At 41.8% G+C, this 27,754-nt stretch overlaps 1 protein-coding gene across 2 annotated transcripts in view; it reads right to left on the reverse strand.

Annotated features, from left to right (window-relative positions):
* MAP10 (microtubule associated protein 10) overlaps window positions 1–27,086 on the reverse strand; it is a 57,740-nt gene extending 30,654 nt beyond the window's left edge. The window contains exons 1-2 of one of the 2 annotated variants that reach the window (XM_061471264.1): window positions 24,981–27,086; window positions 389–534 (exon numbers count right to left, since the gene is read on the reverse strand). In XM_061471264.1, the coding sequence (XP_061327248.1) occupies window positions 389–534; window positions 24,981–27,018 (2,184 nt within the window). In that variant the 5' untranslated portion in view covers window positions 27,019–27,086. The remainder of the gene's footprint in view (window positions 1–388; window positions 535–24,980) is intronic. The other variant, XM_061471265.1, reaches the window with a different exon arrangement.
* Window positions 27,087–27,754: the final 668 nt, after the last annotated feature.

The raw sequence follows: 27,754 nt of genomic DNA on the forward strand, positions 1-27,754 counted from the left end.
AGTGAGTTATCATGGTTAGAAAAAGAAATGGCTTGTCTAAGAGTTGAGCAGTGGTTCAGGGAATTGGCATGTGCTTTGTATGACAATGTAGTCCAGCAGCTAAGGAATTTTTTGTGCATCTGTTCCATGTGGTGTAATTCTAAATCCCAAGGGACAACTGTATTTTCATCAACTAAAGGGGGCTTGAGAACTGACTAGAGAATGAGAAAAAAAAAGTAGTCTTAGCAATTGAGTGATTACTTAAGCTATGTTTGCATCTTTCCATAGCTACTTGAGTGTTGCTGCAGATCCAAATTGCTGAACTATTCTCAAGAAAAAAAATGGAGAGCCTTAAAGATTAATGTTTCCTCTGTGTGCTGACTGATAGATGGGAGATGGAAGTAGTTACCTTTAGTGATACGTTTATGTAGGTTAGGTCAGTCTGCTGGGGGTGTGATTCAGTATCACACATCTTCAGGTATAGGTTCCGCAGTGTTGCTGGGATCTTGGATGTAAATGAGGAGTCTTGGGAATACTCTGCAATGGGGCTTCCTGCTGGAGAACAAAAAGTGAAATTAATTCAAAGAAAAAAGTCCTCTAACAGCTTGGAATATAGCTTATTTTTAAAATTACCCTGGAAAATGAATTTAGTTTGGAAAATGTGTTACTGGGAAGATCTCTGAATAGACTCTTTGCTGACTGTTGCAGAACTGTGTTAAGATGGAGCAAAATATAGTATGGTACAAGAAATGTTATAGCTTGTGTGTATAAGCTCAGAGTATTGCAAGGTTTTCTAAATACCAAGCTTCTAAATTTGAGGAAGACTGGTTAGATTATTCACTACTTTCTGCCATGTATGGATGTGCACTAAGAGAAGGCAATGTACACACTTAGTAGTTTCTTTGAGATGCATCATTAAGTAAGAATAATGACATTCATGATAGTGATGATTCACTGGAGCTGAAAATCTGTTATCCTTTTGAACTAGATTTTATTTTCTGTTTCTCTCCTCCCATATCCAGGAAGGGGAGAGGAAGCAAAACATCTTCTTGTTTGTTCTGGGTTTTTTAATGAACTAAAAGGAGGAACAGTTCCACTTCCATGCATTTCTTCCAGCTCCAGCCACCTCCCCAAAGGCCACTGTGGTGGAGGTAGGTCTGTTTGGCTGTTAGCCTGACAGCTTTCATGGCCAGCTAGCTCCTGGCGAATGTACCCAGGAGAGACCACACCTAGGGGCTGATGTCAAACAGGGCTATTGCAAAGGACCGTCACTACTATGTGTTGGTATGAAAAACTCCCAGTTTCTGATTTCTGTCGCACAAAGCTTTACCATTTTGTTCTTTTCTTATTTATATGCTAACATTCCTGTGTTCCCTTTGAGATAGTTCAGACATTACTGAGATAACAGACACAACACAGGTAACTTTTCTCAGAGAAGGACAATCTCTTGTGTTCATGTCTGAGCTGGCAGATTCCTTTTTTCTTTTAATGTGTTTCTGTTTTTTCTTCATTTTGAGATACCATTTTTTTCAGTAGCAGATAACTTACCCTACTCACCATCCCTGCCATGACAGGCCTATTTCCATTCTGGACTGCAGTCTCACACACAGTGAGGCAGGAAACCTTAGATGACTGAGCATTCTCTATTCAGAGAAAAATGTCCCTTAAAGGGATTTTTCCCCCTCTTCCTGGAAGGGGTTGTCTGCAGGTCAGGTGGGTAAGTTGGAATGAATCACAGAGGAGAGAATGAACTGTCAGTTTGGGGTCATCTTTTTTCTACCTCCTGTGTCTCCTTCAATTTGCCAGTCTCACTGAAGTTAGATCTTTCAAGATCTTTCCTAAGCGCAAATGGAGGCAAAGAAAGAGTATCTCTCATCTTTTCCCTAGTTGTCAGCCAAAAGCTGGTCAGACTTCAGCACCTGTGAAACTGTGAGGAGTCATTTCGCTGCTTCTGTGCTACTTCCTGCTCATCTTGGTGAAAAGCCTCCTTTCTTTTGTAGAAAGGAGAAACTACCTGAAATGCTGTGTGAGCTGACATAAACCCAGATCACCTTCCTGGAGAGAGAAGAGGTTTGTGGTAGCATGAGGGATACAGACAGCCTTCCACAAATATGCTGTATACTGCAAATTTGAGACTTCACTGCAGCAAGAAATGAAAGGCTATGGTATGCAGCATGGACTGTGGCTGCTTTGGAGACTTCACCTCCCTACAGCCATTTAACCTTGCACAGGCTCTTCTTGTCTTGAGGGCCCTGTTGAAGCTAGATTCAGTAGAGCAGTATTTCCATTGTGGCAACAGAACTGGTTCACTGTTGCTCACTACCCCAGGAAGTGACAGCCCTGCCCTTAAAAGTCCCTCCTGCCAGAGCTGCTCTGCTGCAGATGGGCAACTGCAGATGTACAGAGGAGCTGCTAACATTGCTGCAAGCAGCATTAACTTTGACTGAAATACATGCTGGTCATTAAGGGTTATGCCCTTTCCAGTGACTGCTCACTGGCTCCTCTGAACCTTGCAGATACCAAACTTTGCAATGATGCTATGGAAGATACCCTGCAAACTCACCAGGAATATGGGGCAAAGTTCTCTTCCATCTCATCTATGCTTTCATCTTGTCTTCCAGTTTGCAGAGCGCTTTTCTCCGTTCATTGCTGTGTGGTAGATAGGAACATTTGGCTTTTTGCAATCAAAGCAGCTGTGGGGGTCTCTGTGGGATTCTTTTAACATGTAAGCATTGCACAAGTCCAGCTCCAGGAAAAGAGGCCAATATTTTCTTTAACACATGCTGGCATAAAATAGGAACAACTCTTCTAAAAGCTTAGAGACTGAGATGGCCTTGGATTAGATCCAAGGACCTCAGATTAATTACAAAACTAAACCAGAATGAATGTTCTTTTACAGTTCTGCTGCACAATGGTCCCTGGACTTACTGAACCTGCATGTCATATATATAGATAAGGATGATCTGTACTGAAGCAGAATAAAGGGCACATTTACCTAGCTGTGAATTAAGGGCCTATCCTTTGCTGAATTTTGTTGTTACTTTACTGTATTTGAACAAATGTAAGAGCAAAATCATATCTGATACTGAGGAGAGAAGATTGCAAGGCAAATTCAGCTTGTTTTACTCAGGCTTGTTCCGTTGCCAGAAATTTGCCTCGTCTCTCCTTAAAGTGATGCTATAATGTTTCTTGTTCTACAGAAACTTACAGTGCATGCAACCAAGGTCATCCGTCCTCCTTCTTTTTTAGAGGCTGTCAGGGTAGAGCTTCTATTAATTAACTTGCAGAGTAAGAACCTGAATAAATTGTAAAGAACACCCATTGCCTTTCAAAAAGACATGAACACTCCTTTCATGCTTTTCATAACAGCAGCATGCTTTGGAAATAAGGCTACATCTATTGGAGTCATTATGACCGAGGCAGCTCAGGCAGCACAAACTGCAGGCAGCTTTCCAAGCAGAGAAAAGAGCTGGGGCCTGCAGCATTTTGGGAAAGACAGCATTTGTGAACAAGAGGAGCCCCAGGACCTACACTTGCCAGGAGCCACTCATTCACACAGAAGCATGGTACTACATGTAGGCTGATTGACACTGTCTTACCCACCAAAGAGGAAGCATCTCCTGCTGGCTTCCTACCAGCACACAGAGTCTCTAATTTAGGAAAGCAAAGTACAGTCTTGTATGCCAGTCCTGAAAAGCTACCATCCCTGATGTGGAAACAAGGATGGGCAAATCTGAATAACTCTAGCCAAGAATAAAAGCACACTTGCTTCTAACTGGAAACAATTTCAGCGCATGGTGAGATGGAGGGACTTTGTTTGGCCTGGAAGAAACTCAGGAAGATCTGATTTCTGCCTCCAGCAAGTAGGGCTGAGGAGATGGAGCCAGGCTCTTCCCAGAGGTGCACAGTGATGGGCACACAGTGGCATCAATCACACACTACAATGACAAAAACACCAGCTCAGTACAGGGATAAACATCCAGAAGGATGCAGCATGCGGACACATTGCTCAAGGAAAGTGGGATCTCCATCCTTGGAGGTATAAAAAGTCTGGCTGGACAAAGCCCTAAGCAACCCGCTATCACTTTGAAGGTGTCCTTGCAGGTAGTGGAGTGTTGAATAAGACAAGCTCCAGACCCACCTCAATTTTAATTTGATTCCAGGTCGTTACATATGTTATTTCCTAACTAAAGGGACTGTAGAAAGTCACTTCACTCTGTTTGCCTCTGCTTTCTTACCTTCATATTGGAAATAGTATTTTACTTCCATGAAACTTATATTCTTCATTATTATTGTCTTTTTAAGTTCCAAGGGTCCACTTGAAAGTATACAAGTCCTAAAGAAAATACCAGTCTTTAGGAAGGCAAAAACTGAAAAAACCACAGGCCAATAGTTCAAATATTCTGACACTGCTGTAACACCTTAAAAAAAGGGTTTCTTTATGAGAGGAGTTGAAATTATAAAGGATATTTGTCAGTTTCTCCCTTTCTCCTATGTCTCCAGAAACAAAGTGGGGTTTTAATCTAAATAAGCACCTTTTATTGGAGCAACAATAGTGCCATCTGGTTATTCCACATAAGAAAGTGCTTAAAATGATTTAGGAATGGCCCAGAGTTGACTTGCACAGAGCCTGTGGGCATCTGCAACATGAAGCTGAATTTGAACAGTTGTAAGAGCCATGCAGGTGGAAGGCAGGGTAGGACAGCACGTTCTCTTTGCAGACACTGGGAGATAGTTCCAGTTCCTAGAATGTCAGTGATGTCAAAAAAATATCTCCTATACAGCTACCATTACCTCCTTCCCTTTAGAGCTTTCCCCATTAGAAAAGGCAAAGCTTATTCCAGTAGTAATGCTGTAAGCATTTCATTACTCCTTCTGCAGGCAAAGGTCTGTCTATGTATGGGTACATGAGCATGGTCAGATAATGAGCTGATTGGTTGAACATCTGCAGGTGCTCTATAATGACAACAATTAAGCTATTCTGAAGCTATTACCATATTAAATAAACTTACTGAAATGATATTAATTAGAATTCATGTTCTAGAAATGAAACAGTACAGCAATTACATTGCTATTTAATGACCTGTAAAAGTAAAGTATTAAAAATGGTAAATTTCCTTTATGTAATTAATTTAAGGCTGGAAGACAGTGGGTCAGACTGCTCCCTGTCATAACTCCAGCCATTTCTGTACTTATGCAACATGAATGATTATGATCCTTTTTACATTTTATCTTGAAAGAATAATTATTTGGCATTTGAGATCTAAAGCTCCCCAATAATTGTGCCAAAAACTAGAAATCAAAGTTCAGCTGATCTCACTGTGAAGTCTGAAATTTGGTAGGGTTTTGGGAAAAGGCTCAGTAAGGTTTGTGACTGAGGTTGTCAGCTGACCTCAGCGATGTGTATTTTACAGACAAGATTTAGCAGAGATTACTCTTTTGCATACCATCTTCAGGCTCTCCCTTTACTTATTTTCCACCCCACCCCCCGGCAGTCATAGATAAAGTACTATTGACGCACTATTTGCTATGAATTTTTCAGATTCTGTGACATGGTGACTTCTCCAAGCTATATCCTTAAAAACTGAAACAGATAGGTTCTGCCTAGCTCTCTGAGGAGTTATAACATTGAGACCTGTCTGTCCTTGGGCACAGAAGCCTTTGCAGCTGTATTAGTCTCTTGAAGCACTGGGGTTATTTCCCTTGTGTGCTCAGCATGGAATATGCTTGGAGCTTTGTTGTTCCTCTTAAATGGAACTCTTAGGGTGGGCTCAATGTGCCTGGCAGCCAGTCCACTTAGGACCCCTGAAACAGCCCTTGTTTGTTATTTTGTACTGCCTTACAAGTGGGAACTCTGGATACCAACCAGTCATGAATGACAGCATTGTGAAATGAAGAGAGTAAGCTGGAGCAACTGAAACACTTGTGGGTTGCTATCTGCAAAAGCAGTAGAAACCAGTCAAGAGAGTTCCTGTCCCTAAGCTATCATCCAGTGTAAGCTAAGTCTGTAGAGCGACCCACCGGTGTTGCTTTTGGCATGAGGGAGCTGTGAGCCACAGCTTCTTCCTTGCTGATGACTGAGCTGTAGTGTTAGAAAAGGGATAGTCATGATGCACATTACCCTTCTGTAATACAGGGCCCTAGATCCTAACTGCTTGTCTGGGTGTTTTCTATTGCATGCTTTTCATGGAAAAAGCAGAGCCATAGCCTAGGGCACATAACAAAAACTTCTCTGGACGACAAGCTGCTATATTTACCCTGGGATCTTCCATAACAGTGCCTATTTTCAGACTGATTTTCTTCCCCTGCTGAGAAGGAAGAAGCTGTAGGATTTTAATGATTTATTTGATGAATCTGAATTTTATTGTTGTTTTATCTATCAAAATGTTCAGGGACCGGAATCTACACACAGAAAGGAAGGTGATTTCTTTTATTTCCTTATACTGCATGGGGCAGTGGCAAGGGGATATTTCCATCTTTATTGCAGTAAGCATTTGCCTGAGGAACAGTGGGGCACACAAGTCTGCAAGTTTGAAGAAAAACAAGATGACAGTCAAAACTGGGAGCTGAATGTTGAGCTGTTATTTGATGCAGGTTCTTAGCTTTCTAATCTTCTCCCTACATACTCATTAATAGGCAAAACTGTTAAAAATAATCTTACCAACCCAGAACTTCTTGGTTATAGTCTCCTTTACATTTACATTGACATTGTTGTAAGGACTTGGCGTATTTAATTGCAATAAGTTATTGAGTGTGTGTCTACGTGCTTATGTGAAACTGCAGATATAACTGACATGCCCTGTATGAAATCCCAGGAAAGTATTTCTCTTTAAATATCAAACATTATTTAGCCTCAAGTGTTTTAAATCAGGCTTAATCCCTTTTGCCTCTTAACCAGACTGTAGTACCCCATAATTTTAAAAATAGCTTCATATTTGTGAGCAGGGAAACACAGTCTTGACAGACCGCCCTGGTTGTCCTCATAAACTTTTGAGGCAAGCTTCCAAGCCTTCAGAACAGACATAGTCAGAAGTCAGAAGGCCCATGATTTATGTCTCTCCTCTTGAATATCTATAAAAAGGGATGATGGGGTGTTGCAAAAATGGATTAATGGATTGTACCTGGAGCTTTGTGATCCTTCAGACTAAGCTGTTATAAATGTTCCAATATGACCTTTTGCTTAGCCTCTCTGTTGGAGATTTTCCCATAGACACTGTGGACTGTTCTTTGGTGAAGCTCTCGTACGTGGCTCAATTTCCAAACCAAGTTGTGTTCTGTATTAGTACTATTTTAATGCTATTTTATGAAAATAGCAATGTCCTTGAACAACTTTTCCTTTTGGTATGGATGGTAAAGGCTCTGAATATAACATTCCTTATCTAACTTCGGAGGCTATTTGTCCAAAGCCCCATATATTTTGGAATGTGTATTAATAATTGAATCTGACCTGAATTTGTTCCTTGCAAATTTAGCACTAACTAATGAGTCCCTAATTACAAGTTCTCATATTAGGGTGCTAAAATTTACTGGGGAAAAGGTTTCTCAGGTTCCACCATTTGTTGTGTGAATTTTCACAGGGTGCAGACAAAAATCCCGAAGTTCTACATAGCACATTGGTCTCATTGTAAAACCTGCAGTAGACCCTCTGTGGATTAACTTTGCCTTGAGAGGTTTGCAAATTCAGAAATCCAGAAGGTTATCTATTCCCCAGAAGCTTAAGGTTATGTCCTGGGGGCCTGTCCACCTCAACAGCACCATACTGTTGTTTCTTACATGCTGCTTTTGATGATTAAACGGAGCCATCAACCCATGAGAGACAAGTATGGGGGAAAAAGCTTGAAATAATTGTTCCCTACTGCATGAGTGAGGATTCAGTTTAAGGATCACACAGCATTATGGGTATTAATTTTAGACAGTCACCTTTTAGAAGCTTATCTTAACCTAATTAAGTGTCTGTTTTCCCCTTAGGGCTGGCACTTTTACTAGATGAGATAACAGCTGCATCTCTGTGAGAAGTCTTGTGAAGGGCAAAATATTTGTTAGCAGTTGCTATTTTCAGCCTTGCCAGAATAAACAAAGAGCTAGCCACCTGCAGTCATTTCTTTTAGAAAGTCAGCACAATCTGTACATATTCCAGGGTCAGCAGAGGCAGGCATGATGAGAATGGGCAGGCTCACCCAAAAGCCTTTGGGAAGATGCTTCTGGAGGGAGTGACAGCCTCTTCAGTTTGGAGACATACGGGATTGTTACATGATTAATAGCGCTCTTCTAACAAGGCTGAGGAATACATGGAAGAACAGAGTGCTTTGAAATTATTACTGCATCTTGGGATAACACAGTGTGAGACCCACATTGGCTATAAACAAGAGAGCTAGCACAAACAAACGGGGAGTTCAGGCAGAGGCAAAGGCAGGAGAAAAGAGGAGTGGGTTTTTTTTTTAACTCCTTTTTATTTTTTGGTAATAATCCACAACTACATTTCAGAACATATAATTTTAGACTCTCGTTGTCTGAACAATACATCTTCATCTCAAAAACAATTAGGCTTTGGGCTTAATGTGCCTCAGAGGGTTACATAAACTAGATCCAGGATAACTCCTTACCCAAGAAAAACATTCCTGACTGCGTGGGAGAGCAGATGGCATTTAGGTAAACTGTATTTGTAGGAACCCCTCCCCATGCCATTAGATGGCAAATGGCTACCGTCATTGTTGTTCCCCTGCTTGGGTTTGTGGGAAGCTATGGGAAAAGTAGGTGCTTAACGAAGTATGCCAAATACTGTGGTGATGAAACAGAGGGAGTTAATGTGTAGACAGTTATTACAAGGGTCAGCACTGTTGTACCTTTACAAGTGCCTGCGGTTTGTGTGCCACATTAGACCCCAACCCCAGCTACAAGGGGGAGAAGGGGGATTTGTGTGCTGGCTCCGTTCTCCAGAGCAGGCAAGGAAAGGCCAGGAGTGAATGCAGCCACAGGTGGCTTTGTATGAGGAAGAAGGATCCACAGCTGCTCCCTATGACATGCCTGAGGGCATCTCATGCTGGGGAGAGCTGTGTGGATTGGGACATAGCCCTGAAACCCCTTAGGCAATCTCATCTTGAAAGGCTGTGGGTCTTTGGAAGACCTACATCAAAATCTAGCTCTGAATTTGACATGAGCTGTCTCTGCGGTGGTAAGATCTGTTGTACTGAATAAAGGTATCTAGAAGAGTGTCATCGCCTGGAGGCACCCACAGGCCTTAACGGCCCTGATAAGCCCTACCTGGGACCACCCTGCCCATGGCCCTACTTCATCCCTTTGGGTTGTCAGGCCCTTCTCTAGTGATGTTGCAGCTGTGCTGGTCTCTAGCTCTCCATGGCTGTGTTGAGCTACAGCCATATCCTTGCTTGTCCCTCTGGTGACAGTCAAAGCCCAGGGAAGAAATCACTGCTCAGAGTGAAGGTGGACTGATGGGCCACTGGCATGGAGGGTTAGTGGATGTTTCTCTAGGTCTTAGGCTGTTTATTTACATGTACTGGGGGAACTGGAGGAGACTTAAAAAGTTATGCTAGAGCTGATCTCTCCCTGCTGTTTGGCAGGGTTGGGTTTGAAAGGAAGTTATTAAAGTGTCTGGTTTCTGTCTACTCTGCTTACCTGGATGACTGCATATAATTTATGAGTAAGTGTGAAACCCTTGAGCCTCAGTAACAACTTGGAGCATTTGCCCAGAGAAAGGTTTTCCCATCACCCTGTTCTTGTTCCTTGTGGTCTAATTCCTTTCCCTTGGTTTGTTGCAGGTTACACAAGGGTTTGGATTATTCTGGGGACTACTTTTGTATTGTAAGTATTTTTACCAGTAGCATTTTTAAAGGAGGATGGATATTGGCAGGTGGAGAATACCCAGATGAAAATGCAGTATTTAGTTTTATTGCCATGAGTGAGAAAGCCTGCAAAAAGTCAGATTTTCTGGGTCAGTAAATGAATATTTATTATTTGAAAATGTATTGTGAAGACGAAAAAGCTCAAAACTTGACACTGGTGAATAAACTGTATTGTTTCTGAACTCAGAGTTATGTAAGAGAAAAACAAATGTCCTCCTTTCTATGCCTGAGGGAGTACAGGAGGCTAGAAGAGCCTGGTAAAATTATATATTCTGCCTATTTGTAGAACCAGTGCTAAACAACAGAGAAAAGTGAAGATATTTTAAAGGCCTAGTTTTGCCCTTCAGTTAGTATTGTAACATTTCACAGTCTTTCATAACTTCCCAGCAGGTTGGGGCATTGTGGAACAGGAGGCCTTCCTGTCACCAGCAGCCATTTTAAAACCAGAGTTCTTCCAGCACACTGTCAGTAACTCCAGCTCTTCATGTGCTTTTTCATTGCAGCTTGTGGAGAAGCAGCGCTCCTTTTTGCCTTTACAACATTGGCAATGCCAGTGTAGGGACCAAGAAAATCAGTCTTTTAGAAAAATAACACTAACTGTGCCCAATGCTTTTGGCACCTCAGAGACAGGGTGCCATCCTTGATCAGCCAAGTGTGCAGAAAGAGATGCTACTTATAGGCCCCCAACCTATCTTTATGTTCATCTGGTATTCATCTGTATGGTGTTCTCAAGCTCCAAAGTTCACTGCAGTGGCACTGGAAATAAAGACTGATTAACCATATGTGTAGGCTGCTGAGAACAGTAGCTATCATATAAAAATAACCTAAGTTAAATTTATAATCATTCTTAGTTGATCTGGGAGGTCTTGACCATCGGGTCAGCCTAAAAGCATCTCCAGTGTTACAAATCAAGTTAGCCTGTTCTGATATCTTTTCTGAAATTGTAACTAAGGTGCGTGTCATGAATGACCCTTTGCTTTCTCCATCTCTCCTCTTGAAGAAGAGACGTTTCCACCACAAGCCCTTGGAAAATAATGGAAGTCAGAATGATCTGAGAGAGCCCCATGTGTGCTTTCCCACAGGATAAAAGGATAGAGAACAAGGGTGTCTGGGATGCAGCTGACTGCAGTGATTACTTTAGCACTGTGGGGATCATCAGCATGTTGTCAAGGATGCGTCACTGGGACAGTGCATCCAGCAAAAGCTGTGAGTTCAGTAAGGAAGGGCTACTGTACATTTGCCCTTCCCATAATTTTTACTGGACCTTTAGTTATACCCCGTACAGACATTCTGTAAAGTCATAGATAAAACAGCTTTTAAAACTTAGCATATCATAATTCAACTAAGTGCTTTGTTCACAATGGAAAGATCTTTTCAGCTTATCTTTGAAAGACAGGATTTATTGTGCCCTGGCTCTGTGATAAATTCTCCAGTTTGCCCTCTGTTGAAGGGAGATCTCTTCTATAATTTAAAGCTTCTTACTCTTGAATTTTATGCTCTGAGGGCTAACACCTTTATATGTGGTGCATCCAAAGAAAATCAATCTAAGAATAGCTGACTCAAAAAATATGCTTATTAAATGTATTTAGTAAGATAACAGATTCTCCTTGTTGTTGCCAATCTGTAACACTGAGATCTGTCTGCACCTCCCTCCCTTTCTGCTTGCTCTGAGTAACGATTTACTCATGGAATTCATAGTTGCATCTTGTTAAATCTGAAAGGTTCCAGCTAAAAGTCAATATCAAATGAACATATCTCCACACTGTAAAAGCACGCAACCCATCTCTTTTGCCTAAGGGACAGTAACACAGAAGGCAAAGCTCTTGCTCCTGCCATGAAGCCTCCAGTCCAAGCTCTTGGGAAATCTGACTTAGTAATTTTTTCTTTTGTTTACAAGTTACAAATTCACCTTTTGATAATAGATTCAAGCCTGAATAATGTAACAGGAACTCTATTAAATGCTCCAGATCCATGCTTAGAGCAATTGTTACTGAAATACCAAACGACTTGAGTAAAGCCACTTCAGACTTGGCTCATTGTACTTTATCCTTTTGAGAACAGAAACCAAGTTTAGAGTTCAAAAGTTAGAATTATATCATGGACCATGCAAAAAAAGAGCATTAACCAATAAATGTATTCTGTGCTACCCTAGTAGCTGTGAAATAGCTTTCTATAGGGAAAGTGTTAGAAAAAACATATTAAGCTCTTGCATCACATCTAATGATTATCCATGAACAGCAAAATCAAACTGCATCAGAAAATGCAAAGTACATTTATGGTACTGTCTTCTTCCCTTGAGAAATAGGAATGGACTGATATGGTTGTGGGATAAATTTCAAATTAAAAATAGCAGTTCCTACTCTGATAGTTACATGTTTAAGTGTGTATTTAAAGGATACATTTTGGTTAGTTAAACCTAAATTAATTCTAAATGCAGAAGTTAAAGAACTGTCTGTTTGATAGGTGTTTTAAAATCCCAGTATGAACACGAGGTTCAGAACGATTTATTAAGCACACTAAAGCTGGAGTCATGCATAAGCAATGAAGCATGCTGTAGCTGTCTTCTGGCTTTAGAAATTCTGCTGCTGCTTTTAATGTTCATAGCTTTTAAAGCTGTTTCTCCAGTTATGCTTCTGTCTTCCTTTACTGAAATGAAAATGTTGGTCCATCTGTGATATGCCATATGCTTTTCTTACCAATATTACTGTTTAAATTTGGTATTATTTAAGAAAACATTTCTTGAAATAACTCTCTCCTAAGACTCTCCAGAGAGTCTTCTTCTAGATGTTATAGATTCCACCAGTGTTTGCCGAGATGTGAGACTGAACTTTCGCCTTTTGTCTTGGTTTAACCACGTTTTCTTCCACTAGGAAGAAAATTAACTCTATCTCAGACAAAACCAGGACTCCTTTGATCAAGTTGTCTGTCACTCAGCTTTATTCATACTGGTGCTCAATACACAGTACTCGTCAGATAACAATAAACTGAAAATATGTTTTCTTTAAAAAAGATTTTGTAGGTATGAAAGTGCTGACTGAATTGTGAAAATGAATGAATGGAAAACTCACAAGTTTTGCAAAGTGTCTGTCTTTTGCATGAAGTGTGTGACTCAGTGCAGCCTTAAATCCAAACAGTATTAAAAATTAAAGGAGGAAAGGATGATGCAGCTTTTTATTCGGGGGAAATATAATCCAAGTCCAGCTGTGAAAATTCAGAAAGAGCTTGTGCAAAGTTGAAAAGAGAATGCTTAAATGTTGGTAGGAAGGTGAAATGTAATCAAGGGATGCACTAGTGGAAGGAAATAGGGAGGGAAGTTTAAAGCCATGATTGGTTTCCTGGCTTGAGTGAAGTTCTGGAGATCTCAGGTCCAAAAAGGAAGTAAAGATTGGATGTAGTAGGATATGGAGGCATGAAAGCACATTTTGGCTTCACTTTCTGCTTTATTCTTGGAGTTTACTTGAAGACCTGCAGTATCTCTGCTTTTCCAATTAAATTCAAGACTATCATAAGTGCTGGGATTTGGAGGGGTCCTGTCATTTGGGAAAAAAAGACCACTTCAACATTACGCCTTTCCTTAGGGAAAAGGAGCTTATACATATCTCTCCTGGACTGCAGATTGGAATCTCCCATAAACTAAAGAGGGATATGCAGTTCTTGGGTAGGAAAAAAAGGGAGCTGGTCTTTTCTACCCAGGCACGCACTAGGATCCATGGGGCAAGGCTTGCAGGGTTTCAGGTCCTTTTCCCTGTGCTTTCCGTATGAACCACTGGATGCCTAGCATGGCCTCTGGATGTGGTTGGTTAGCAGAGGGCAAACTGCTTCCAGGTTAAGCCTAAGATACAACACAAACAATATGGCACTGAGGGACTGGGTAGAGGCATGCTCTTAGCTTATTACAGATTCTCTGTAAGGCTCTTTACACAGCTCTGGGAAACCTTTTCTGTTTCCAGGCTGATCTTCAAGGCTACATGTATAACAGTAAATACATCAGGCCAAAATCTATCTTTCAGCCCATCATCAAGTGGCAGAGTTGTGATCATTTCAATATCAATACATTCTTTTCCTTCTAGACAGGGACAGTCTTACCTGCTCTATGTCCCCAGACCATGCTGTTCTCCAAACCAAGCCTGCACATGTGGGACAGGGCTCCGTGCAACTAAAGCCCAGCTGGTGAGGTGCAGCCTCTTAAACAGCATGGTTGCTCATTTACCAGGGCATAGGTCTGTGCTCTGGCCCTGCTTAGTTTTATCATTTTTGACATAGCCCAAGTACTATGTCCCTGTAAGCATCTGAATTTCTTTCTGAGCTCTCCTGCCACAAGCAAGATCTGGTGCCTGATGCTTTGTAGATGACAGTAATCCTCTTCCTGATTACACTTGGAAGGAAACTTCTTCCTAAGCACTGATGGTGAGAACTCTATACTGTAAGTCGTTTCCAACCTACACAGAAATGCAATTTCTACTTAGTGGAAATACAACTTCTGTTCATGACTCATATCTACTTCTCTTTAGAACATCTTGTCTTGTTAGTGTAGTTTTGTAATAGTTCAGTTATCCTCTTAAGGCAAAGTTATTAAGGGAGTTGAATGAGTCTGAGCATACTGTTATGGCTTAATGCTATCATTACAAAGTTTCTGTGTAGTTCTACCTTAACAATGAGTAAAGATGAGTGAGGAACATAAAGGATTTCTTTAGTCTCACTTTAAAGCCTTTTTTTCTCCTATTCAGCTGCACTTTAATCTATTAGCGTTTTGGTGGCTTATAGACTGAAATATGTTGTGTTCCCTTATTCATTGTTTGTTTTCCTGGACAGACTGTCCTTACTACTGATTACCTGCATGTTGCCTGACTGTTTTCCTTTTGAAATCCAAGAGGAAAAATGCTGTAACAATCACATAAACATTCTGTAAGTGCCTGGAAGTTAACAAGGAAATGAGTAATATCCAGCATGTCAAGAACAAATTATATCAGACTAATCTGTTTTTTCCTACAACCATGTAACAGGCTGTTTGGATAGGGGAGAATCAATAGATGTCACAAGTCCTGACATTAGGATGCTCTAACATGCCTGCAGATAAGCTAGAGAACATGCTTTGGAAGTGAAATTTCTCATGCGGTATGTGGCTTTGTGTTCCCAGTGCATAGCTCTCCATGGGTCACTGCCCAAATGGACATAAGCAGTAGTGAGGCATTGTAAGGGTCTGTTATGACTCTGGACATACTCAGTATCTTCATTAACAGCTAATTGATGGAAGGGGAAGGATGTGTATTACACTCACAGTACTCACATGGTAAACAGGTTGAGACTGAAAGGTGTGTGAGGTAGTTCTTCTAATCTGTTAGGTCCTAGGGAAGCTTCCACTGGAGTGACCATGTATAGCTAAGGGTACTGCATGTCAAGGAAGATGCATACAGCTGTGATCAGAAAGCAACAAGAATGGCCAGTGGCCTGTGAGGAAAGGCTGAAAGACCACTGTTTGCTTAGTCCAGAGGTAAAAAACCCCAAGTCTTAAGTACAAAGAGAGGGCAGGGGAATAATCTGTCCTCTTTGTCTGTAGTGTGTAAGATGGGAAAGAGTGGACTTCCGTATCACGGGACATGGAGGCTTGACACTGAGAAAAACTTTTAACGTTCAGGATAATAAAGCCCTGAAACATGTTGCCTGGGGAAGATGCATCATCTGTCTTACTGGGGTTTTTAAAAAAAATGAGCTAGACAAAAATCTGTCAGGACTGATACCGTTACAAGTTGATTTTTTTGCCTAAGGGCAAGGAGATGGGTTAGATGAAGTCTTCAGTCCTTCAAGCACTATTGTCTGTAGTTCTGTAATGTCACTGCTGAATTCAGCACTTCCACATTCATGTCTGAAAGCTGGCTGAATACATAGGGAGCCTGAGTATTCACTCAGACCACTCCCCTGTGCTTTTTTCTAATCCATAAAATGAAGCCCAGAAGGGGTAGACCTCATTATGTTCTAGTTTACAGGCACAAGTATTAGGGAGGTAAGAGATAAAGAACAAAAGCTTGGGTGAGAAACCCCTTGCCTTCCCAGTGACATCCTGCCAAATGTACCAAGCTCATCCTTGTTATGCTCCCAAACGGCCCATCAATGATTGCATTAGCACAAAGTATCATCATCTGAGAAGAATTCACATGCAGAATTCATTAAATTAAAATTTAAGGCAATAAAGGAGGGCTTATAATGTATTTGCAACATTATCAGTAGCAGTGTTGCCAGCATATTAGTGACTATGATGGATTCACTACTAGAGAATTCATTAAATTTACAAGAGTCTCCCCAAATGATCCACTGGCTAAAATACTAATTGCTGCCCTTGGGAGCGTTTTGGCCATTTAGTTTCCAAGCAGAGCTTACTCTGAGAACAGGATTATGCTGCTGATATTTGCTTGAATTTAGGAGTAGAGTCAATTTTTGTTAGGGGTTTTTCAACACTGAGGACAGGTTCTGCTTGTACAGGGCTTGCTGCCTTACTCAGTGTAGGGCCTTGTGAGAAATAATTTTATGAGTGAAAAATACATCACTTGTTACAAAGTGCCCCAAAAGTAAAAATATAAACAATAACCAATCTTATACTTGTGCAATGAAGCTTAATCTAAAGGCTGTAATGGTTTGTTTGTGTAGTGGATGGTAATTATTTCTGTCTGTGCAGTCACCTTTGCGAAAAAATTGCTGAAGCTTAAAAATGAATGTATAAAGGAATCCTCTACTTTCCTTCTTAAGCTGGTGGGTACTTTAAGGTTAATGGTTAATTTTGCAAAGTCAAGTGTTTCCACGTATTTGTGAATGCGCACTGGAGAAATTCTCCAGAGATTGAGGTTGTAATGCTCTTCAGCAGTGTGGGTCTGTGGAATTCCTCTTGAATGAACTCAAAGTGCAGTAGGTCACAATCTGGATTTAATTTTCCTATTTGTAAATTCTGATTCTGATTTAGAGAACTGGAGACTGGCTGATGCAGAAAAGGCCTTCTCCAGACGCTGTGATATTATTGCAGATTGGTTTCTTGACTACAAAATTGAGATCTATAATAACTTCCATGGGTCAGTAGCTGCAGCGTTGATTTCTTTAATGGAACTAGAACTATAACTCCACTGAAGAAAAGATGAAGCATTTTTGGATGAGGTGGCTGATTATTTTTTTGACAGACCCTTAGTGCTATATACCAAATATTAAAGAAAACAATGATAGCAATAACAGCTGTCAGTGGCTGAGAGAGGACAGGGAATCTAGGACTTGTTCATCTAGTGCTGATGGGCTGATTTTCTTCTCAGACCTTGAAGACCACCACCTGAATCACTGTCTAACTGTAAGGTGAGCATTGGGGTAGGACAGAAGTTTTCTGGCAGTTTGTTTCAAGGCTCCAGGTAAACCCAGATAGCTGCAGTGCTACCTTGCACAAACTTTTTTTCAGTTTCTTTTTATCTTGCACAAGATGCAATCCTGGCTTGTCAACCTTGGGAAATTATTGACTCATCCATTGTACTTCCCTGTTCTCCGTAAATTGCAGTGTGATTCCCAATTTACCTGCCATATGGCCAGTTCTTAAAAATCCAACTGCATGAGCAATCTGTGCCCAAGACCATGGGAAAGGAGCACATTACTTACAAAGTATGTAATCAAGCAGTGTGATCCAACCCATTAAGTGGGGGACATCCTTCTCTTTATTTGGGCATTTTACTGGCTCTGGGGTTTCAAGTGGGACCTGTCACTTACACTTTCTGATAATAAAACTTAATTGAAATTTCATTCCTGTACCAGCAAATGCCAGGTCACCAGATGGTTCCTAATTGTTATGTCCACATATTCTATGCTGGATTGCAACAGACATTTGTGCTAATGTTACTGGGACAATTGCTACATGTACTTTGTAAATTTTTTAATATACATATCTTATTGTTTAAATTAGGTTAAAAGAAACACTTCAGTATTTATTAAACTGTAAAGTAATAAACTTCCACAGGGAACTCTTAAAGTTGGGATTTTTTGATTTGTTTTCTAAATCATCAGTAAAACCCTAACAGGTTTTTAACCACAATCAACTAGTGGGTCCTTATTAGAAAATCAGGATTCCTGAGGTTGTAAAATATGTGGTCCAATCGGGGAGGTAATTTAAGACAAACTGTTTCGTCTTATCAGTATGTGCAACATTTATCCTGAGACAAATGCCTTCCAGGATGCAGAATGGGACACCCAAACTGGCAAGTTAGATGAGATGTTAAAGGACAAATAAATGGAGAAAATCTGACAGCCATCATAGGTTTATGAAAGGCAAGAAAGAATACATACTAGGTAGATGTGCATCACCACACTTTGTACTTCTCAAACTCTTGCTCAGGACCTTCTTGACCAGTAAATAATACACGCACTGTGCTAACCTTAGAAAAAACATGTTGTGAGCTCACTCACTCCAGTAGGGCAGGCTTGTCCATGGCAGAAAATACAGGCCTAGAAGCTGTGGCTTCTCCATCCCTGAAAGAGTTGGAGGGGGCTTTCAGCAACCTGGTCTAGTGGAAGGTGTGCCTACCTGTGCCGGGGGGGGGGGGGGGGGGGGGGGGGCTGGAACTAGATGGTCTTTAAGGTTCCTTCTAACCCACACCATTCTATGATTCTATGACAACCACTGAAGCCCATTAAAGTTGTAGGCATGGGCTGGACCCTGCTGCCCTGCCTGCCTGTGTCCTTGTAGGTCCTTTCCGTTTTGGTCATGTACATGAAGAAGTGGTAGCTTGTCCTCTTCCTCATAGCTGGTTCTGTCACTGCATGTGGGATAATGAAGAAGTAGGAGGTAAAGTGGTTGCAGAGGATTCTTGTAACAGCAGGAATCTGTCCTGCTCTGACTAAATGGCAAGAGGGAGCTCTCATGCAGAATTGGTCGTAACTATTCATGTCTCCTCAGGAGAAACAAACTTGATACCAAATGACAGAACCAGCTGCCTACTTAGATACAGGATCTGAAGACAACCACAAAGATAGCTTTTGGAAAATAGAATGCAATAATAAGTGATATGGTCCCTGCAGGATTTCCTGACCACTTCCAGGACTGGTGATGGGAGGTTTCCTAGCTGATACATTTCAGCAGCTCATTTGCATCAAGAGACATTTTTTCATTTACCCTCCAGATGTGCCTAAAAGTCTTGGTGATGTTCCCCAACAGCTGTCTGGAAGATGACAGTAAAAGAGAGAACAAGTAATCCCTGACACCACTGGTGGTTTTACAGCAATTTCTAAACTTCAAGTGGCAGGGCTTCCCTCTTGCCTTCTTCCGTTGTTTTTGCTTCACTCAATTAATTATCTTAAATTATGGTGGCAAAAGGTGTTTCGTGGTGTGTGTGTTTCTATGTGTACTGCTTGTTTTAACTCTTTGTCCGTAACTACTCCCAAACTGAAAAGAAAAAGATCAGCAAGTTGTGGTGTTTTGTGGAGGGATGGGCTATTACTCATTTTAAGAGTCCAACCTAAGATGCCATTTCTGATATATAAGTAATTTTTATCCAGATTGTCTTAAAAGACAAACTCTTCCTTGTGCAACCAGGAAGGTTATTGCGAGACCATCTGAGATGCTTAAGTTAGGCAGGGAAGCAGCAAATGAAACTAGGCTTCCTCCAAGAGAGATTCATCCCTAAAACTTGCTCCCTCCTTCCTGTTCTTCATTTTGATGTCCTGCAGCTCAAAAAGCAAGGCCGCTGGGGCTGTTCCAGAAAGACATACTTTCTTTGAGCTGGAGTGCAGAGAGCAAACTCCTGTTGTTAGTATTGCATCAGTACTGCTTTACTATGCTTTATGCTGTACATGTGATCCGTAACTTTGGTATTTACTCCAGTTGCGGAACTGTTGGCAGGCCAGTGTGAGATGGCTCCAGTAAAAGCAGGACTGCTGGGATGTACACTATTGCTAAACTCAAACCAAAACAAAATGCTTATCTTCACAGTTCTTCCTATTGAGATCAGAAGTAATAAATAGAGTGAAGGAAGCTGTTCTCAAATTATTTGGGATGTTAAGTGGAATGAGAAAGTGCTTAGAAATATTTCTCAAATGGTTCCTGTAAACATTCCTTGAATAGCTTTCCTGTGTCTAGGGTTTGGTGTGTGTTTAAGAAGACAGGGCTCTTTCTAGAAAATTAATTTGGTCTTCCCTTTGGTCTGTTAGAAATCTCATAGAAGCTAAGGAAACAAAATTTCAGGTCCAGTTTAAGACCTCAGAAGAAACCAAATAAAGTTTCAGAGGAAGATCTGGAATTTAGCCCCTGACTTGACACCAAACTTAGAGAAGTTTGCCCATGACTCCATGTTCTCCATATGTTCTGAACGTATAAAACGTGATGCCAGGAGCAGGCAACAGATGTTTCTTTGACTGACTCCTGTACTGCTATAAAGCTTCAGAAAAACAGAAAGCAAATTTCAGTTAGGACTCTACTGCAATGAGTGCTTTCCTCAATGCAGCCCTCAACTGTAGCAACCCAAACTAAATTCACAGAGCATGTGTGTAATTTGACAAAATTTAATCAACTAAAAATTTTGAAAAAGGATGCAATTAAAAAGTGGTATTGCTAACAGGGATGAATGTCATGGAAATCAGTAGGTCAGAGAATCTGCTGCTCTCATTGAAAATTAACCAAATTTTGTGTTGATAGAAAGTTTTGATAACAGTGAATCTGCTCCCAATATTTTATAATTAAAAATATGCATATAGGAAATGTACATAAATATGCTGTTTTGAGGTTCTTGCCTGTTGAACTGGTTAGATGCTTATTTTGAAGAAACCCTATGCATCTATTCCATTTACAAATGAAACTGCACAATGTTCAGAGGGCTGTAAAGTAGCATTACAGGAGCAGTGGGAGATGAGAGACCTGCAACAATCAAAAGGTTGTTAACTGTTGTTTCAGAAGAGTACAGTAATGGCTATGAATTATGGCTATGAATTATAAACCAGATTTTCTTACATACAGTAATTCTGTTGCTGAGTCTTATCAGAGTTATGGATAAGAAAATTAAAACTGCATCGTGTGGTGTAACAGAGCTTCCCTTATTTCGTGTTCTAGGTTAGGAAGGTTTGACCTTTTTTCTTGAAGTTTCCTTCAGTACCTATGCTTTTAAATTTTGATCAGCATTATCATGTATCCTAGCATTGATACCAGCAGTCAGGAGTAAGAAGACAAAATGTTAAGGACTTCAAAGTCCGTGATCTGGAAGTTTCTGTCTTATGTCTGGCATGTTCCTGTGGACAGTTACTCAAAGCACTGCAACTACCCACAGGCAGAAAGAGCAGAACTGAGATGAAAGAAGGAAACACAGATGTACAGCAATTCTCAGATTTTTTAGTGAGGGTTTTTTTTTTTTGAGAATAGTTACATACCAATGGGCACAGAGCAGGAAATGAAGGTGCATGGAAGTAGGAAGGGAATAAACTATGCAGAACCCAGCAGACAATTAGCAGAGCTTCAGTCTGATGTCAAAGACAAGAACAAGCCAGTGAAGGTATCTGAGAAGTGTTTGGAGACTTTTTTGATGATAAGCAGAGCAAGCTGAGTTCTAGACATTGCATGAAATATGTCAGGAGGAGAAGCTGGAATAGACAAGGCATCAAGGGGAACAGGGATTTTGGGGGAAGGTTCTGGAGATACTGTGAGGAATACCAGACACTACTGTGTGGTGGCACTGAAATTTAGGGGAGAATCAAAGGTTATGTATTCTTAGTACATAAGCATGAAACAGGAAAAATACTCAATCTGCCAACAGTTAAAGACAAAAGAGCTGGAATTTCCTTGACACCAAGGGAGTTTCTTTCAATCATGATACCACTAAATTTTCCAAATGGCCCTAAAAATATTTGTTGAAGCATAACTTATCTTCTTCAAAAAACATTTTTGCATTCCAAGAGATAATACTGTTAGAGTGTTCTGCACTGGTTTCCACTCTGCAACCTTTTGTAAGTGACTAATCCCGGTGGAATTTCAGGGGATCTGACCATGTAAATACCTTTAGTTCCTTTTGAAAACCTGCTATTTTCTGTTAATGGATATGTAGAGAACCAAATTCTTAGCTGATTTAGCTCAGATACTGCTACATATGAAGGAAATTTACTAGTCTATCATTAAAAATGTTTAAAAAATGTCTAAGATTAGAATAAACATAAATAAACAGAATATACATCTGGAGATTTTTTTTTTACTTAACATTTAAGGTTTTGTGGTTTTGGTTTGTTGGGTTTTTTAATTTTTAATTAACTATACCTCAATCAATCTTTAAATGCTAATTTAGTTAGGAGTAACATGTATCTCCAATGTTATTTGAACGTTTCCTCTAGCAAGCCATGTTATTTTAAACAATTGGTAAGTGAATCACTTGCAGAGGTCTCTGCAGAACTGAAGATTAATGCTGTTTTCTCCAGCATAAGACATTCAAATTCATCCTCTAGAAACCAATAGAGAACACTGACTACCCTTCTGGGAAAATGCAAGCAATTCCTTAAAGTTAGGTGAGGTTTACATTACAGTTGTCACATAAAAAAACAGTCAAATGAAATCATAAAAGCCAAAACAAAACCAGTTTAATACCGGTAAGTCAATGCTAAACACGAAAGAGGCAGTGGCTGCAGCTCATCTGGGTGACTTCAACATAACGGAGCTGCATACATACAAGGAATTTAAGATGAGGGAAGAATCTGAATGTGAACAAAACTGAAATTAAAATCAAACAGTGTACTGACTAAAAGGAAGGATAGAAAACGCAAGCAGCTAGCTGGTAGCAAACATTAGCTATAGCAGATGTGACTGCTATTACCTCTAAATGCACATTAAAATAAAGCCAGTGTCTGTTCTCACAGACATGGCCTCAGTCATCTTAAATGAAAGGTTAGTTTGGAAATCAAAACTTTAAAAAGGGATTAACAGCAACATTTGAGAGAGGCAGAGAAGCCTGCTGTCTGATAACCACAAGCAAATGTTCACAGTCCTGGATTGTCATTCTGCAGCTCTAAATGAGCACTGTGCCATTTCACAGGAGCTGGTGAAAATCTTGCACGTAGAAGTCGACAAAACCTTTTAAGGATGGGAATGTAAGAGTCAATAATTTGACTTCTTTCTAGACAAACAAAGCTGAGCAAGCAGTAAAGTAGATGCTGGTGACAAATGCCGAGAAAAGGGAAGCAAAAGCTCACAGATTTTCAAATAATGACTAGCATTTAACTCTAAATAGCACTTACACAAAGAGAAAAGGAATGATTACAACAGCAGGCATCATAAAATACTGGGACCTAGAAAATGAAGGTACCAAGAGCATGAGTAACTCAATGAAAAAAATCAATTGCACAGTTACCAAGGCTGGATGTAATTTCAGAAAACTGAAAGTAACTTCCACAACGATGAAGGGATTACAGGTTGTAAAATAGGTGGTAGGAACTTTCATTAGAGAAATCACAAACACAATCAGAGTGCCAGGAGCTGAGGAATAAAAACTGAAGTGAAGGAAATGTGCTTGGCTGGGACTTCTTAAAAATGTTCCTAGCCACTGGCTGAGACTGATCAGAACTACTTAACAGCAGGAAAACATTACAGTTGAAGAGGTAAAGTGACCCAAACTGTCAGTATTTGATATCCTGCTCTTCCCATCGCACCATCAGTTATACAGTTATATTGGCTATCTAAATTTATTTTACTAAACAGCACGCTGAAATAACTGTTTAAAAGACAGTCATAGAAAACTTGGCTTAGGTCATAAATTCTGAGAATTAATGTGTATATCAAAGAGTTTATTTCTCAGTTTGGGACTGATGGTGAAAACATTAAGTTCAATTTTATTTTCTTATTTAATCACCCTTATCTTAAGCAACAAAACTATGGGGGTTTATGGAATAGCCATCTACCTTATCTCTAGAATATTGTAGCGACTTAAAACAAAGACCAGTTGCTAAAGTAACAAGTCAAAAGTAAGTCAGATAGCTTTGTTTAGTGAGGATCTATAATAAACTCAGGTAATTACTTTCTATATTTTAATTTCATTGTAGTAAAGTTAGAAGTGTAACTACCACCACCAGAAAACTTCAATTTGAAGTAACTATAGTTTACTGCTCAATAGTGTGGAGCAAGGAGTTAATGAGTCAATGCAACCAAAATGAAAACTACTGTAAATTCTGTGAAAATACAGTTATATATGAAATCTCTGAGGGCTATGGGGGATTAGGAAATAGGGAGCTTTTAGTAAATATTTTGGACTTGTGACACTTTTGACTGTGACTAGCCATGACTGTCAAGCATGTAACAAAGACATAAATGAGACTCTGTGTTTATGGGATTGCTCAACCTGCAGTAACAACAGAAAGCTCTTAGACGCAGACCCCTGGGGGACTGCAAGAAACCATCTTGGTTTTACATCAGTCTCACAGTGGGTAAGGGCCCACACTGTAATTAGAGTACTAGTTAATAACCTTTCCTGAAACTTTGACAAAGAACCATGGATGGAATGCATGTGGAAAAATAAGCTATTCTTGCTCAAAAAGCTGAGATTTCAAACCCAGGGTTTTGTTTAGTGAGACAAGATTTGATCCTTCATCTGTCTTCTCTTTTTCTTGCCTGTGAAGCAGACATACTTTCCCCAAAAAATCATCCTCTTTGACATACTATTTTCCAGGACACCAAGGTCAAGATCAGACATGTTAAGTAGCAAGTAAGAGCTAACTTGAGATACTGGCTTTTTCCTGCAGAGGTCTGCCCCTTTCCTATATTCAGATCAGTATGAGAACTAACTTTTCTGCTTCTCAGTGTAGATACTTGTTTAACATGCTGATCACCCTTCTTCCTTGACAACTGTGGGAAAATTACTTAGTGGAGAAATTAGAGAAAACTGGGGCCTAACAGAAGATGTAGTAGTAAGGAAACTTTTTTAGGGTGAAATACAGTTGCTACTTCCAGAGACAGCTGGCATACACGGAATCTACTCCACCACAGTTCTCTAGGCAACCTGCCACCTTAGTACTCGTCTCTCCTGGGAAACTGACAGGCTGATCAAATATAAGGGGTTCAAGGAAAATCCCCTTTTAATGTGACACTGATCTATCAGGCTTCCTGCTCTCCATCTAACAACAATGCCTCTCTTCAAACAAGGTTAAGTGAATCAATAGATTCACCGCTAGTTCTGCTGATTTTTAAGTCACGGTTTCTCTTCAAAGACTGGACTGGAGATAAAGCTGAAGGAACCGGCAGAAGCTCTGAAGGACTTTCAGCTCTTTGACTTGTCTTTGAAATTCTGGACCTGCTGGATTCCACCTCTGTGTCTGAGCAACCTTGCTTTGGGCTTTCAAGCCACAGAGGTTCAGGATTACTGTCAAGAGCTTCTGAGTCTCTGTCTGTATACTCAGCACTGGTGAAATCTTCTGAGTAAACTGTGTTCTCAGGACTAGTAACAAAGTCATCTGAGTAAATAAATTCAGAGCTGTCTTCAGCACTCCTGCTGGGGCCTGGTTTATGATCACTTATAACAGACACATTATCATGCTCCATTGTTTTAGGATGGATGAAGTGTATTCCCTCCCCATTACTCTTCTTTGCATTAGCATCTGATGGGAAAGCTGCTGGGAGTTCAGATTTTGCATGTGTTTCCTTCTTGGCAGATTTTAATAGAGTTTCCTCCAGTAAGGGGGCCGTAGATACTTTGCATGGATGTTCCTTGCTTGCAATTTCATCACTCTTCAGTGGACTTGCAGTGGCTTGTTTCTGCAGGTCAGGGGACACATCTTGTGTCACAGAAACGGACTCTGGGAGAGCACTGTTTTCTAATGAAGTCTGAATAGCTTTATTGAACTGATTATTCCGCTTTGAACCGTCTCCCTTGCTACAACACCTGTAAGAAATCACATGCTGTTCTCCAGCACTTCTGAGCAGCTTTCTTTTGGATAAAGGGCTCCTCTCCTTCATCATCTCTATTTGCTTTTTTCTGTACTGCTCTCTCCTTTCATGAATTACCAGTTTATCAGGGTTGGTTTTCTGCAGCCGTAGCCTCAGTGTATTTGTCAGCCCATACAACAATTTCTTTCTGGGAGGTCTGTTTTCCTTAGTTCCGCAGTTCCTTTCAGAGCCCATCTCTACCTGGGGTACAGCTTTCATAGATCCTCTCCCAGCCTGAGAAGATGCTGCAGAGATGGCCTCTTGATGGCCTTGCCTGAGTTGAGGGTTGGCAGCTCCAGTGCTCTCATCAGGCCCCACAGGTGCCTCTGCAGGCTTGAGGCCAGAGGAATGGCTGGGGTTGGGAGCCTGTGAGGCCATGGCATTGCTTCCTGGAGCCCGGTAGAGCCAGGCAAGTGGGGGATGCACAGCACCAGGCACAGCACTGTGGGTGAGCACTGACAGCTCTGCTAGCAAGGCACTAAGTACCGGCAGCTGCCCCAGGACACTGCAGAGCTGTGGAGGGCTGGCTGGGTGCAGCAATGAGGGTCCAGCACTGGGACGTGGGGGGCTCTGGTCCTTGCCTTTCTCCTGTGGTCCCCAGGCCTCGACACGTTCCCACTGCCCTGCAGCCGCTGCTGCTGGCGGCAGATCTGGCTCAGCAGGCTCATGGCTGTAATAGAGCATGGGAGGGCAAAAGATGTTGCCCACCAGCTCCTCGCCCTCCTCTTCCTCGCTCCCCAGCTCAGGGGAGGTGGCAGGCGGCGTGGCAGCGCGGGGGCTAACGGGGCTCGGCGGGGACGGCTGCTCACCGGCCTCCAGGCTGCTGAGCCGGTAGCCCAGTACCAGTTCCCCGACGGGGCGGCCCGCAGCGTCCCGCAAAGGGAAGCGCCCGCGGCGACAGCAGGAAGCAGGCGCCCCGGGCCGCTGCAGCACCTCGGCGGCGGCGGGGGCCAGGGAGACACCACAGCTGCCGAGGAGGCGGGAGGGCCCCGGGCCAAGCCCGGCGGGCAGCGCCAGGAGCAAGACGCGGAGCGGCCGGCGGCGGAGCGCGGCGCAGAGCGAGCCCCGGCACCAGCGGAAGAGGCAGCGCTTGCCGCGGCCGAAGGGGAAGGCCCGCCCCGGCCGCAGGGGTGGCGCGGAGGCGGCGGGCCGCAGCAGGAGGGTGGGGAAGTCCAAGAGGCGCAGCGTTACGGCCGGGCACACCACGGGGCCCGGCGGCGCCACCACCCACACCGCCTCCACCAACACTTCCAGCTCGAACAGCCCCGAAGCCGCCGCCATCGCGAGTGCCGCGCACAGTTCTCGCGAGAGACGTGCTTGCTGAGGCCGCCCGTTCTCCCGCGAGAGTTGCGGCGTCAGCTTTCCCGGGAGTCGTTCCCCCAGCAACGCTCCTTTGCAAAGCACCCTGGGAGTTGTAGTCCATGCTGGGCAGTCCGAATCCCAGGCGTCGTGTGTGGCCCACTGTGGGTCACTAGCAACAGCCACAGAAGCCGGGGCGGGACTGCAACGCTGTGCTCTGTCAGTCAGCGAGTGGTTGTGGAGGCCGGGAGGGATGTTACACGGTGTCCTGCTGCTAAAAGACTTTCCTTTCCCCTTTCTGTTACCCTCTTTCTTCCCCTTTCCTTCCTCTGCCAAATTAGTTAGTTTTTAGAAAAGCCCAAACCAGCCGGAAATAGTTAAAGAATCCAACCGTTCACTGTTGGTCTCATCCTTTGATCATTTTTATTTAAAGGACACCTTTCATTAGCTGTTATGTCTGAGAGCACAGTTAAGGAATTTGACATCTAAGTTGTGACCAGGGCTTAAGAAGTAAATAATTAAGTTCTTCTCAGTTCCTCCACTGTTTCTATTCTAAGCACATGATTCTAAGAGCTACAAAGCCTTTGCAGTCAACGCTGCTTGTGTTCAGGTGTTGCCATTGTACTGATTATCGTGGTAGATGAAACAAATGGCCAGTCTATTTTGCTTCCACGTTCATCTCCCGCCATCGGTCATCTGCTTTCCTTGTGTTTCCTTT

The sequence above is a fragment of the Pezoporus flaviventris genome, unplaced genomic scaffold (assembly GCF_033815535.1).
Source record: "Pezoporus flaviventris isolate CSIRO_AGI_PZ_B2104156 unplaced genomic scaffold, CSIRO_AGI_Pfla_v1 ptg000066l, whole genome shotgun sequence".
Taxonomy (NCBI): Eukaryota; Metazoa; Chordata; class Aves; order Psittaciformes; family Psittacidae; genus Pezoporus; species Pezoporus flaviventris.